This window comes from Siniperca chuatsi, linkage group LG19 (genome assembly GCF_020085105.1).
Source record: "Siniperca chuatsi isolate FFG_IHB_CAS linkage group LG19, ASM2008510v1, whole genome shotgun sequence".
In the NCBI taxonomy this organism is placed as follows: Eukaryota; Metazoa; Chordata; class Actinopteri; order Centrarchiformes; family Sinipercidae; genus Siniperca; species Siniperca chuatsi.
Genome location: NC_058060.1, coordinates 17,559,390 through 17,572,409, shown reverse-complemented (window position 1 = coordinate 17,572,409; position 13,020 = coordinate 17,559,390). Strand labels below are relative to the sequence as shown.

Here is a 13,020-nt window from a genome sequence, read left to right as displayed (position 1 = left end):
GATAACTGCTCTGTCAGGCGTTCATGTGGGTGTGTTCTCTGTGTTTGACAGATACAGTTGTTTTTGTGCTGTGGGAGAGAGATATTGTGAGATGGCAGCATATAGACGTAGACGTTGTTTCCTCTTGGCCTGTTTTCATTCTTATTAGTAGTCTGAAAGAGGGGGAAAACGGGAGACTGTAATCCCACGACCAGTGCTCCTCTCTGGGCTCCACGTGTCTCTCCTCTGGCCCTCTCTGGTGCTAACTGCATCCCCCTGTCTGCTCCTGGGACCATTTCTCAGCTCCGGTACGGCATGGCGCTTTGCAGAGATGTTGAGAAGTAGGATGAATTATGAGGTGGACCTGGATATTGCCCTGAGGCCAAGGCCCAGGGCACCGCTTCATGGCTCTAATCATTAAAGTCTGACGGCGGGAAAGCTGATCCAAGACCAGGGCTTAGAAGGGCCTGTGCTCCAGAGGGAAATATCATTTTGATAGATCATGAGATAGCATGTGCTTTCACAAGGCGTTTTCTCTGGCCTGCCCTGCCCTTGCTGTTATAAATTGAGTATGGAAATGAATTCTATGGAGATGACTGGCTTTGCCTCCCAAAACCAAACATGATGGGATTTACAGATTATGAATTTAACATAGAATTACCGAGTGTGACTACACCTTATGGAGGGAATCAGGCAAAGTGTGTGACTATTACTGTGTTTGTTTGTTTACACATGTATAAGACTGCAATTAGGGCTTTTTTCTGTCATTTTTTCTTTCTTTTTCATTTTGTACGTACTAAATAATGCCTAGTCTACACATTTTTGATGCCCTGTCTCTTCACTGAGGCATGATGGGAGAAAAGCTGAGTCATTGGAAGAAGGGTAATCTTTTGTCGCAGTGGGTCTTTTAGCAAGTCTCAGAAACCTGGGGATATCAATCAAAATAGAAAATTATACTGTACAATTGTGCCAATGCATTTTTTATCTCCTTTGGTTCTCTGTTCTATACATTTATAGTGGAACTCCTATTTGATTGATGAAGATATAAATGATCACTTTTTTTTTACAACTAAAAGATCCATTCTTAAACAATGAAGACAGTTGCTGTGTGGCAGCCAGGTGTGACATACTGAATTTATTCTGTAAATCATGTAGGGTTCCTCAACCACATATTTTTGACATAATTAGTATAAGCTCCATAATCTACTAGGATAAGCCATTAATCTACAGGCAAGTGAGGACAGATCAAGTCAGCTGAGATACAGGATTTTACAAGGTGCATTTACAGCCCCTAACAGCAAGGATAAGCTCATAACCTACATAAAACTATTGTTGTGTGCATGAAAAGAAGATAAATACATGACAACTTGCAAGGAGTCTGCATTTTTGATGATCAGTGCCTTCACCATTATCTCCTGTAATCCCCAGGAGCTTTGTCGCCAGCGTATGGCAATCCGGACGTCGGAGCGTGTCGAGCGACCTGAGACCCTGCGCCACTCGCGGCTCAATAGCGTCTCATCCCAGTTCAGCGATGGTCCTGCAGCCAGCCCGTCCACCCGCAGCAGCACCTCCTCCTGGTGCGAAGAGCCAGTGCCGTCCAACATGGACATCTCCACTGGTCACATGATACTGGTAAGGAACTTGCTTTGACTCCATAATGTGAGTAATGATTCATGTGGTGGGAAAAGTGGTGAGGGAGGAGAGAAGGTGAATAGATGGAAGTTGGCTGAGGTGTGGTTTGTTGTCAGGCCCTCAGAGACTTTTTGTGGTTCTTAGCATCATATTGTTACAACTAAACAACCACAGCATGTCATGTCTCACTGACTATGTATGCATTGCCAGGGTCGGTTTAGTATAGTTTGAGAAACTCCAATGCTTTTCATAAGAATATATCAGGTCATAAATCTGGATCAGTGGTTCCCAACCAGAGCTACTTGTACCCCAAGAGGTACTTCTGCAGTTGCCACGGGTTACGTGGATTGTGGAGTTGCTAAATTAATTAGAAAAAAAGGTGATTTAACTAAAAAAAAAAATAATCCAGATACTCAGTCAGCTTTAACGTCCGTACACCACGTATTGCAATTGAGAGTGTGTGAAAAGTAATTAGCAAGAGAAGCTGAAACAGTAGTAATGGATAAATGGTTTACATGTCAATAGTTAGCTAAAAGTAAAAGAAAAAAGGTTGAAATAGTTAGCTAAAAAAAATGGATAAATGGTTGAAATAGTTAATTAAAAGTAAATGTTAAACAGTTGAAATTGTTAGCTAGCACTAGCTAGCAATTTAGACTAGCTAGCACTAGCTAAAAGTAATGGGTAAACACTTGAAACAGTTAACAAAAAAATATACATTTTAAACAGCTAAAAGTAATGGATAAAAACTTGAAAGTAATTACTTGAAAGTAATGCATAAATGGTTTACATAGTTAGCTAAAAGTAATATTGGATAAACAGTTGAAATAGTTAGCTAAAAGTAATGGATAAATGGTTGAAACATCTTTTGCTAGCCCAAGTGATGTAGTATGAATGCAAATAACTTGACTAAACATTAACAGTTCAATTTAATGAAAAAAATATTTTAACAATAAACAGTTTTATATAATTAACATCCAATTTAAAATCAATTCAAATGAACACATTTGGAACATGATTGGTGGTGTCGATGTAGGCGTACTTGACATAATCTGTAAGGGCCTTTTGGGATACTTCAGACAGAATAGGTTGGGAACCACAGATCTACAGCAATAGGCTATTCAGATATTTCATGTGAGCATACATTACAGTGTCTATGAATATGCCAGGCCTGTGCTGAAAACCAACAGCTTGATTTCTTTCTGTTCATCTGTTTGGATGTGTCTCTTTTTCATCCCTCTCACACCTCATTCCCTCTGAACCCTGAACCCTGTTATCTTTTGGGGGTTTCTCATCACACTTCCTGCTGTTTTCTCCCTCTTGCTTTATCGTGGCTCTATTGTCTTCATTTTTTCTCCTCAAACTTTTTCCTCCCTTTACTGTGTCATTTTCTCTCTTTATCATTCCGTCCTGCATCTCTCCCCACTGTCATTTTCATCTTTTAGCCCCTCTGTCTCTCTTACTGCTCAGCAAAATAAGGCAGACATTGTTTTGCAAGATGGGTGCTGCTCAAAACTGAAATATCATTACCCATCTGATTGTCATTGGGATGTTTTAGAATTTAGTTAGGTTTTTATTTTGGTTGAAAAAGCTTTTGGTTGCCAACGCTTCCACAAACATACAATGGATTGTTTTAATTTTGCACAACCTTCGCTTCATTCATTTGAGACAAGCTTGATAAAAGAGATGGATAGATGCCTTGCAGTGTTTCCATTAATGGAGAGAGCATTCATCACACTGCATGTCTAGCTTTTATATTGGGAGGCTATAATGAATGAGAGTGAATCTGAGTAATGCCTTGTATTGGTGGTAATAGATGGGTTTTGTTGCACTCGTCAAGGCTTGTTTGTGAAGCCCCTTTTGAAAACATTGACAATAGAAAAGCATTTAGCCTTGCAATAACAAAAGAGGCACAGTGAATCATTTCTAGGAGCTGTTATTATTAGCCCCAGTTTCTTCACAGCAGCAGTGCAGGCATTGCAAAGTAGAAAGGTAAAACACACAGGGACCTTTACTTCTCTTTCATGCCATGATTGACATGGAGATGTCCTATAGGGGTTCTTCTTTAAAATTCCACCACCATCTCACATGAAACCATGTGTGAGATTGCCTTGTTATCACTGATCTCAGACCTATATTTTCCCATCTCTGCTCTGCTCTCCTCTCCTCTCCTCTCATCTCCCCTCTCTTTGGAGCTCACATCGTGTGGAGAAAGGGTGATGAATACCCGGCTTTCCAAAGCACATGCTGGAGGTCCTTTTATGAGGCCCGATCACCTCTCACACACACACATATAGTATACACACACATACAACCACTATGCTACTGCGAGAGTTTGGTGCCGTCTGGATAAATGAACTACGATGTTCAGCCCACCTCAAGACTTAAAAAGTCTTGCATAACGACTTCCAACTTCAAAACTGAATTTGGATGCCTCTGTGTGCTGAGTCATTTGCTGTGTTTTTTTCAGATCTGTGACACACCTCTGCTGTCTTACATTTTCTATCTTCTCTCTTTTGCCTTTTTCAGCTGTGGTATGGTGCTACAACCATGCAAAGGTTACCTACTGAAAGATTAAAAACCTAAAAAAAAGATTGCCAGATGTAACATAGAAGCATGCATTCCTTATGTGGCTGTATTTCTGTGCTTCAGTCCTTTCAGCACCATGGACAGCATTTTACAGTCACTAAATATGTTTTTCCTCACAAGCATGTTAAACAAAAAACCATCTCTGTCCATGCTCTCTGGCTGTCCAGAAACAGGGTCAAAATGTTGATACAGTTGCTGTTGCTATAGTGTTCCTTTGGTTTAATCACCTTTCTATTGAAAAAAGAAAGAAATCAATAATTATGTAGCTTGAGGCTCTTTTTCATTATGTTGAGTAGTTATTGTTCCATTTTTTTGAAATGATGAATTCAAAAGGAAAATAGACTCAGGCAAAGGAAAATAGCCACTCACTCATGCAACATGTTCTGCCCTCAGTGGTTTTTACGCACAATTTTAAATTTAGTTCATGAGCAGAAGAACAATTTGCTGTTCCATTTAAGGCAAAACAATGCATGCTTTTCATTTAGCTATTATTAGTCACACAAAAACATACATATTAATACCTTTTTTTTCACCTCTCACCGCTGTTTATCATATCCTAAAGCCCCCTGTACTAACTGTTATCAGTATTGTTCATTTTAATTTGACAGCAGAGCTTGACAGTAATGTGTTACCTGTTGTGTCTGGCTCCCCTGGTTGTCCCTTCATCCTGATTTCACCCAGCACCCTCTGCTGCCGAGGAGACTGCTTAGGAAGGATTAGACATTGTTTCCCTGACACCCAGGCCTCCCATCCCAACCCTCTGATTGGCAGACATAATCCCCCCATTCACTAAACCTTCGTTACCCTGTCTCTGGAATACACCATGGTCCACTGCCTCCCCCTAGGAACGGGAGGGCTTGATAAGGGCCTGCTGTCTGCATTGCATTAAGCTGCGAAAATATGAATTTGGAATGCAATCGATTCAGGGCATCGTTTGAATAGAATGGGATGCAATTCAGAGTGGATTTATCAAGTACATGGAGATGTAATATTGGTAGGGGAGGTGGAATGCTGTCAGGCTGGCAAGCAGAGAGTACTTGTACAGGGTGACAAGAGCATAGTGGTGACAGGCTCTGTCAAGTGGCCATAATGGCATGCTGTCATTTTCCTGGGAAGACAGCACTGTGTGTTTGCGTAGGCGATGCACACCAACACACATGCAAATATACGTGTGTTGCCTGCTATTACAATTGACATTAACTAGATTTTTTTTTTTTGCCAAACTGATTTTTTTTGCACGCATAAACGCATAAACTTAAAAAAGTTCAAGCAGGGATGGTTCAAAGTATAACAGCAGAAACTATTTCAGAAATATCACTTTATGTCATTAATGGGTTCAGATAGAACATATTGTGCTGTTGTGTTCTCTTATTATGCAGCTGCATTAATCACAGGAGTTGCTTTATTTGTCCTCAGTGTGGCTTTTGAGAGTGGCACCTTTGTTACCGTATCTAACAATAAACTTTGATTTCCATTGTCTGTAGGATTTGTAATGCTCTTATAAGTCACCTAATATCCTTTGCATGCATGCAGGAAACATCTGAATTCATGAGCCATCAAAGGTTAATTGCCTATTATGTGTTGGACAAGCTTATTTGTGATTATCATCTAGGTAGGAATTGTATATATTCTACACAGACTTGGATTTCCCTTTTAACAGACAGGAGTGAATAAGTCGGATGTAACAATGGAGTGTCACCTCTCTGCTCAGCCTACCTATACTGCCTTTAATATGGGATAAAAACCCAGCACATCTGGGTATCACTTTCATTGTATTAGCCAGCTGATCCCTGACATCAGTTTATAAGTCTGTAATCTTCTGCCTCACACAATAGCGGACTAAACCATTTAACCCCATTGGGAGGGGAGCCATGATACAGGAGAGAAAGCGAAACACGGCGCCACGCTAAAAAAGACCGTCTTGCCAGCTACAGCCTCTAAGCTCCCTAAGACTTGCCCTGGTTTGGGAGAATACACACACACACACACACACACACCTCTTCCCCTCCCCCTTCTCGTTTCCCATCTTTGTCTCTCTAGTGAATTCAATTTTGTCTTCTCCAAGCGACTGCTTAAATGCAGACAATCTTATCAGTGGCTGTGCAAGCAGTGAGGGACGTGATTTAAACACCCTGAAGTATTTCCAATGCAGACAAACCTTTCAGGAGTCTTAATTGTGTGTGATTTTTTTTTTCTCTCTCTTGGTCAAACACACATGCACAAACACACAAACATGCAAACATTAGCACACCTTCCCCACCTAGATCTTCAGCAGCCTCCTCCTCATCCCGTTGTTATGCTATACAGCAGCTTTGAACAATAATGCTCCATGATACCTGATCATAGCTTTAATGGAGAGATGCTGTTGTCAAGGGTTTAGTGTTTTGACCCAGTTTATTTATTGGTTAGCTTATGGTGAAGAATATACAATGAAAAACAAGCTATCTCAAGCCAGCCATGACATGCTGACGATTAATTGTTTTAAGCTTCTCCTTTATTTAATCCAAATTTGCTGCTAAATCAAACACAAAATGTCTTTTCACAGCCATATTTTGGGGTTTAATTCTGTCTTTTGCATGGTTCTGGCTTGTTGTTTGAAATGGTGGCTAAGGGGGTGTCTGTTTTCCTCTAGTCATACATGGAGGACCACTTGAAGAACAAGAACCGTCTGGAGCGTGAGTGGGAGGCCCTGTGCTCCTACCAGGCAGAGCCCAGCACCTGCAGTGTGGGGCAGGGAGAGCAGAACTCCAAGAGGAACCGCTCAGACGCTGTGGTCGTATGTGAGTCCAGTCAAATTGTCCATTCATTTTTTTTGTTTTTAGCTGTGAGGCTGTTCCCACCATTTACAAGGCCAGAGCAATGCAGTTCTGTCACTGGTGTTGATGTGCTTCAAAGAGCTACATAAAACGAGTTGGGTAAACAAGCCAAAACTACACTGTAAAAATATGTTTCCAAACAAATAATCAGTCTTAGTATTGTTTCTTAAACAAATTTTTCCTGAAAACCATTAAAGGCTTCTGTCATTGTGGTGAGAAATGTTTGGGTTTTTTTCAACGCAAATCAACTTGCTTTGAGACTTCTCTTGGATGAAATTGACCAAAAACAAAGAGCATATTATTATCTAACTATATTATTATGTGGGGTTACAGATTACCTTAGAAAAATACCCATTTTAGATTTGAACATCCACTGCGTGAGAGCCAAGATGCTAGTGTATCAGAGTTTAGAATAGCAGTAGTGGCTCCAATCTGCTCTTTATTTGATTTGGGAAAGTTTACATTCCAACAACTCCAGCAAAACTTGCATTAGTTAGCGTTACGTTTGCATTATAAGTTATTTCTCATCCTCAAATCCGTTTTCTCTCTTCTCTTTTTGAAAATACGAACATTAAAGCGTAAATCTGACCATCATGTTGCTTGTCTAAGTATGTTTTTCTATAGTAAGCATCCAAACCATCCAAAGGTTAGGCTAGAACGAATAACATGTTTATTACATTTTAATTAATAATACTCTGCTATAATACTATGCTAACTTGCTCTACCCTGAAATACACAAACAATGCGGGTTCTTTATTCCATGGGGACATTTTGCCGGGGACATGTAGCTTTAGCCTCAGTATTTTAGCATGATATTATGTATGAGGCCATCAAGTCCATATTAAGACCCTTACAGTTTTCTGTATTTCTGTTTTTCTCTGGTTCTCACTGGTTTGAGGTGGGCGGGGCTCAGTTAGAGCACAGTGACGTCACATAGTTCCATGCACCAATCAGGATTTAGCAACATTTGAATCGGAATCTGATGACAGTTGGTGGGTTGCTTAGTTACTGTCAGTCAAATCTGATCAAACCACACCCACACAGTCCTGATGAAGAAGAGCTTTTGACTGTTAAACTCATATTCATCATCATAAATAATACGTAAAGATGTTTAATTTTTACTTACTTTATTTGGGCTTATTTGAGGCCAGGTTTTCAGCGTCTTTAATTTGAAACAAATGTGTTTAAGAAGCCTACTGAAGTGAGTTCAAGTTCACTGGAAGCAAATTATATGAATCTTGCAACAGTTTCACTTGTTTAAGAAAAAGAGGATATTAAGGCTCAAAATTTACAGACTTCTTAAGATAAAATATTTTATTATTATTTCACTTTTTCCTTATTGAAGGTGGAATAGTGTGTGTGTGTGTGTGTGTGTGTATGATGAAAGTCTGGTGAAATTGTAGTCCCTGCAGACTTTTCAATTTTATATTCCTATGTTGCTGCTCAAAATTCAGTTGTTATTGTGTGGGGAGAAAAACAGTGGAAAAGTACGTTGATGAATTATGCATCTCCATTACAGACGATCATTCCAGGATCACCTTGAAAGCAGAGAATAACCACAGCAACTCAGATTACATCAATGCAAGTCCAATAGTGAGTATTGTTTATTCATTATAGCCCAGCGTTGTGGCTAATATCTCTTGTCTCTTGTCTTTTTTGTACCAGGAGCACCTGTTGAGGTTGGATTTTACTTTGAGATAAAAGAAGTTTCAAAGGACTTGTCATTGATCCAAGTGCATTGATCTTTAAAAAAAAAAAAACTTTGTTCTCCATGCTGGGTGCCTCAGTGGATTCGGTGCGTCTTGCTGAATCACATTGCTACTTTCACTGCTTTCAAAATGGCCGCTCCCTGGAGATACCCCTTTTTTCTCATCCACACTAAAAAAGAATTATACATTTTTTTGACTAAACAAATGTAACCCACCTCACTGTTGGAGCGGGCTACAGTGTTTTATGTTTTATTTTTTATTTTGTATTTTTCCCCAAAACATTGCCAGTCATGATTTCCCCTGAGGCGGCTGAAAAGGGATCCCATCAAAGGGAACAGGAAACTATGCATTTCAAATACAGTGCCAAAATTTCTGAGGAGATAGATGAGGGGGGCACACACAGCTGCACTAAAAGCCTATTACTCTTCAAAAACAAACAATGGAGACTTTTAGATGCTCTATTTATTCCTCCATTTTCTCTAATGGCATCTTATAGAATTATAATAAACATAATCTATCAGGGGAAGTAGTAAGCAAAAAATCTGATTGGTGCATTAGAAAAAGGGTATAATGTAAAGTTATCCAAGACTGATTTGGTGCAGTTAAAAAAAGAAAGAAAGAAAAAGCATCTAGAAACACAAACGGATGTTGAAGATGGGTGAAGTAATGGCGGATGCAGTGGTGTGTGGATAAAAGGACAGTAATTACACCACAAAAGGGACCCCTGGCTGCGCCCAGCAAAACTGTGATAATTATGTCTGTCAATGCGGCTTCTTCCTCCTCATTAGCTTCAGGGGCAGTGGCCTACGAGTAAATAATCTGTCGCTTCTTTCTGGGAATCCGAGGTCAGAGAGGCAGAGGGAAGGAGCTCCCTGCAAAGCAGAGGGTGACATACACACAGGGAAAAGTTTGGATAATGGTTAATGCTTGACCACAAATGATGCAAGCACTCCCAGATGTACGGCATCATTAGCGCGAAGAGTGGTTCGAAGGAATGTACAGTGGCACAAAATGTGGTCAAAGCCCGGTTGTCTTTGTCTTGTCTGGCCTTTTTACAAAGTCAAACGCTGTGTGGCTCCATTTCCCACTTGGTCTCCATGCTTTTGTTTTCAAACTATCTGTGATGAGCTCAAGCCAGCTTTTAGCTTCCGAGCTCTCTATCTTACGTAAACACTGGATCAAGGCGCTACAGCAAGGTGTTGAAAGTTGAGACACTTCTCCGGGAACAGGTATTTGTGCGAGCTATTTTAGTACAAGCTATTTTACTTCAAACCAAAGAGCACTTCTTTGCCTTTTTGTTGTAGTCTATCTTCTTCCCACAATGGCAAGGGGAGGACAGCTGAAACACAGGACTGCTCTTTCATGTATGCGCTTTAGTATTCATGCAGGGATGTCAACACACAGCTACAGCATGTCTGTGTCCTTGAGATTGGCTAAACGGAGTGGCAGCACTAGCATTTGGCACCACCCTTTCATTTCTTTTTCTTTCTTTTTTTTTTACAAACCCATGAGAGGAATTTCAACCACGAAGGATGAAGAGAAAATTGAACAACATGGTTATAACTAATTGAAGTAGAACAGTGGTTAATGAACATAACATTTCCTGTATTTATGTGTCTTCTTGGGAAGTTTCTCCAATAGAAATAGAATAGAAATTTTCACATTTCAGCCACGCTTTGTGTAGGTGTATTTAAACTTACTTACTCATGCTTCACTTCTGCCCCCCAATGATCATTTAGTTACAATTACAATATCCACAGTGAATATTGACATCCTGCCTGACATCTCATAGACACAGATGATGTGACTATAAATCATAAATAACCATACATATGATCAAATCTTAACCTGGGTCAATCTGCATAGTTAAGTATTTCACCGCTAAGCGCTCCAAAAAATCCCCAAAATAAAATAATTTACAATACTTAGGATGTTCAACAGCAAGTGTCCTATTAAAATGAACACAATAGTCTGTTTCAACTGAGTCTGACTTGTAATTAAATCGCAGTTTGGAAGTAGATTTAAAAGAGAAAACAATTTGACATTTTTAATCCACCATAATGAAAATAAATTACAAAGAGATAAATAATAAAGGAATTGATTTTTTATTTAAAATCTTGGACTAAAGTTGTACGTTCGGTTTTATCAGCCATTCAGAGCATTAAGAACTAATCCTGTTGTTGAGGTTATTAAACATGAGGAGAGAAAAGCATTATGGTAATATTAAAGCCATGAAGAAACGCTCCATAATTAAGGTCTATGAGCTTGACAAATGAGTCAAAGAAAAACACAAAGAAATTAAATGAAAAACTAGATGTTCTTCCAAGCTCATGTCCTTGACAAGTTCAGCATAAAAAAGTTCAAGAATGAAAAAGCCATTAAGAGAAGCCTTGGTGTTTCTTGATGTTATGCTCAGAGATGTCTCCCTCCCTAAATCACTCTCTGATACGATTAGGGGTTGTGCAGCAAAAAAAGCCTCCATTTCCATTGGTGGATGTCACTCAATGGCAGGTTAATATGCAAAGAAATAAGTCCCTCACACCTTAATTTTATAAATATGCTACTGCATTTTCCTCACAAAACTATCTTTGGTGGGTCTACTATAAATAACGTTAAATAAATCCATATACTCACAAAAACACGGCACTGTTTCAGTGCATCGTCTATAATTATAATGCCAAATATACATGAAGAATGCAGTGATATGTACCCACCTGTTTCTTTTCCGGCCAAATATGTCAACATCTTTCCACTGATGCAGTTCGCACTCGAGGGCGTGCATAAAAATTCCATTCAGTAAAATGTGATCATTGATTTTTGGGGGGCGACTCAGCCAACACCTACTCAATCAAGTCTCAGTCACATCTTTCAAATCAAGTACCCCGTGTCATTATGTCCCACCTCAACATTTCAGCTCCCTCACATCAGCCGCCTGCAGGCTTTAACAAACAATATAAACGAAGTATAGAAAAGTAGCACTAAAGAAATAAAAAGGAAAACTAAATTATATTTACAAGGAATATATACAGTTACACATATACATATAAAGACAAAAAATATGTACAATACGTGTACAATACGTGATATATAACATGTTATATCGGTGTAATATCCAAGTTATAGTGCAAAAAACTTTGGGTAGTAGTGGGAATGAGGATAGTGCAAAGGTAATGATATGGGAATGTGCAAAAGAAGGCCAGCTTAACAGAATAGTTCAATGTAAATTTCACATGTGCGGTACAATGCTGTCCAATAAGAAGCTACAGTATCTTTTAGAGGAGACATTCGTCTTTATATTTACATAGAAAATTGAGGAATATCAGATGGCTGTGGCATTCTTCTCATAAACACTAGAGGTGCCTGTTTGCTTAATTTTTTTCTAGACAGACAGAAAAGTCAGAGGTCTTTTAATGCAAAATCACAAAAACAATCAACTGACAGACATACAAATCCTTAAAATATGTGTTCAAAGCTTATCTAACGTAGGACTGCGTAATGTTCACAGTTTACCAACAATAGTGTGTAGTTTTGTTTATATGCCAATGTAGTGTAATCAGACCCAATAAAAAAATAGTCAGATTTTGAAGACAGAAGGGAAGTGACAAGGAGGAAAGGAACAAGACTGACGAGTTCAGAGAGACTGAATGAAGCAGAAAGAAGACATACAGCAGAGGCAAATGTTTTCTGCTCTCATTCCTCCATCCAGATGGAGGCTTTGATGGAAGTCTTTTACCCAGACTGTATGTTTTCATCCGCCAGTCCCCGCCCAAACACTGTCTCACACTCTGTTCCCTCTCTCCCAGATGGACCATGACCCTCGCAACCCTACTTACATCTCCTCGCAGGGCCCACTTCCTTCCACCGTGACGGACTTCTGGCAGGTAAATCTCATCTCCATTCATTGTGGTTTTTCATCTTTTACCGTTTTGTTTCTACAGAGATGAGGGTTTGGAAGAACAACAATAATGTCTGACCCAATAGTTTTGTGTGATTAACTAGATTACTATTTCTTTGAGGTTTAAGCAACGGTGGAATTTCTCAAAGTGGGATCAATTAAGTAATTTAGCCCCAGTTTGTGCGTCTCATGTACTACCATTACATTCAAGTCACAGAGCTAAGCATCCAATTGTCCTAAATCTATCTGTCCTATCTTGAAAGCCCCGAAGGTCGTTTAACAACACTTACCGTTGTTCTGATGGGTATTTCCAGAATCCTCAAAGACTCTTCTAATTGTCTGATCATCTGGATGAAAAAAAAAAAAAAAAAAAAAGTCTGGTGCACGAAAAAAACATTTTCAA

At 39.4% G+C, this 13,020-nt stretch overlaps 1 protein-coding gene across 1 annotated transcript in view; it reads left to right on the top strand.

Annotated features, from left to right (window-relative positions):
* Positions 1-13,020, top strand: part of ptprn2 (protein tyrosine phosphatase receptor type N2) — a 127,933-nt gene that overhangs the window by 101,106 nt on the left and 13,807 nt on the right. The window contains exons 13-16 of the mRNA XM_044176772.1: positions 1,408-1,611; positions 6,830-6,977; positions 8,533-8,606; positions 12,526-12,603. Coding sequence (XP_044032707.1) covers positions 1,408-1,611; positions 6,830-6,977; positions 8,533-8,606; positions 12,526-12,603 — 504 coding nt within the window. The remainder of the gene's footprint in view (positions 1-1,407; positions 1,612-6,829; positions 6,978-8,532; positions 8,607-12,525; positions 12,604-13,020) is intronic.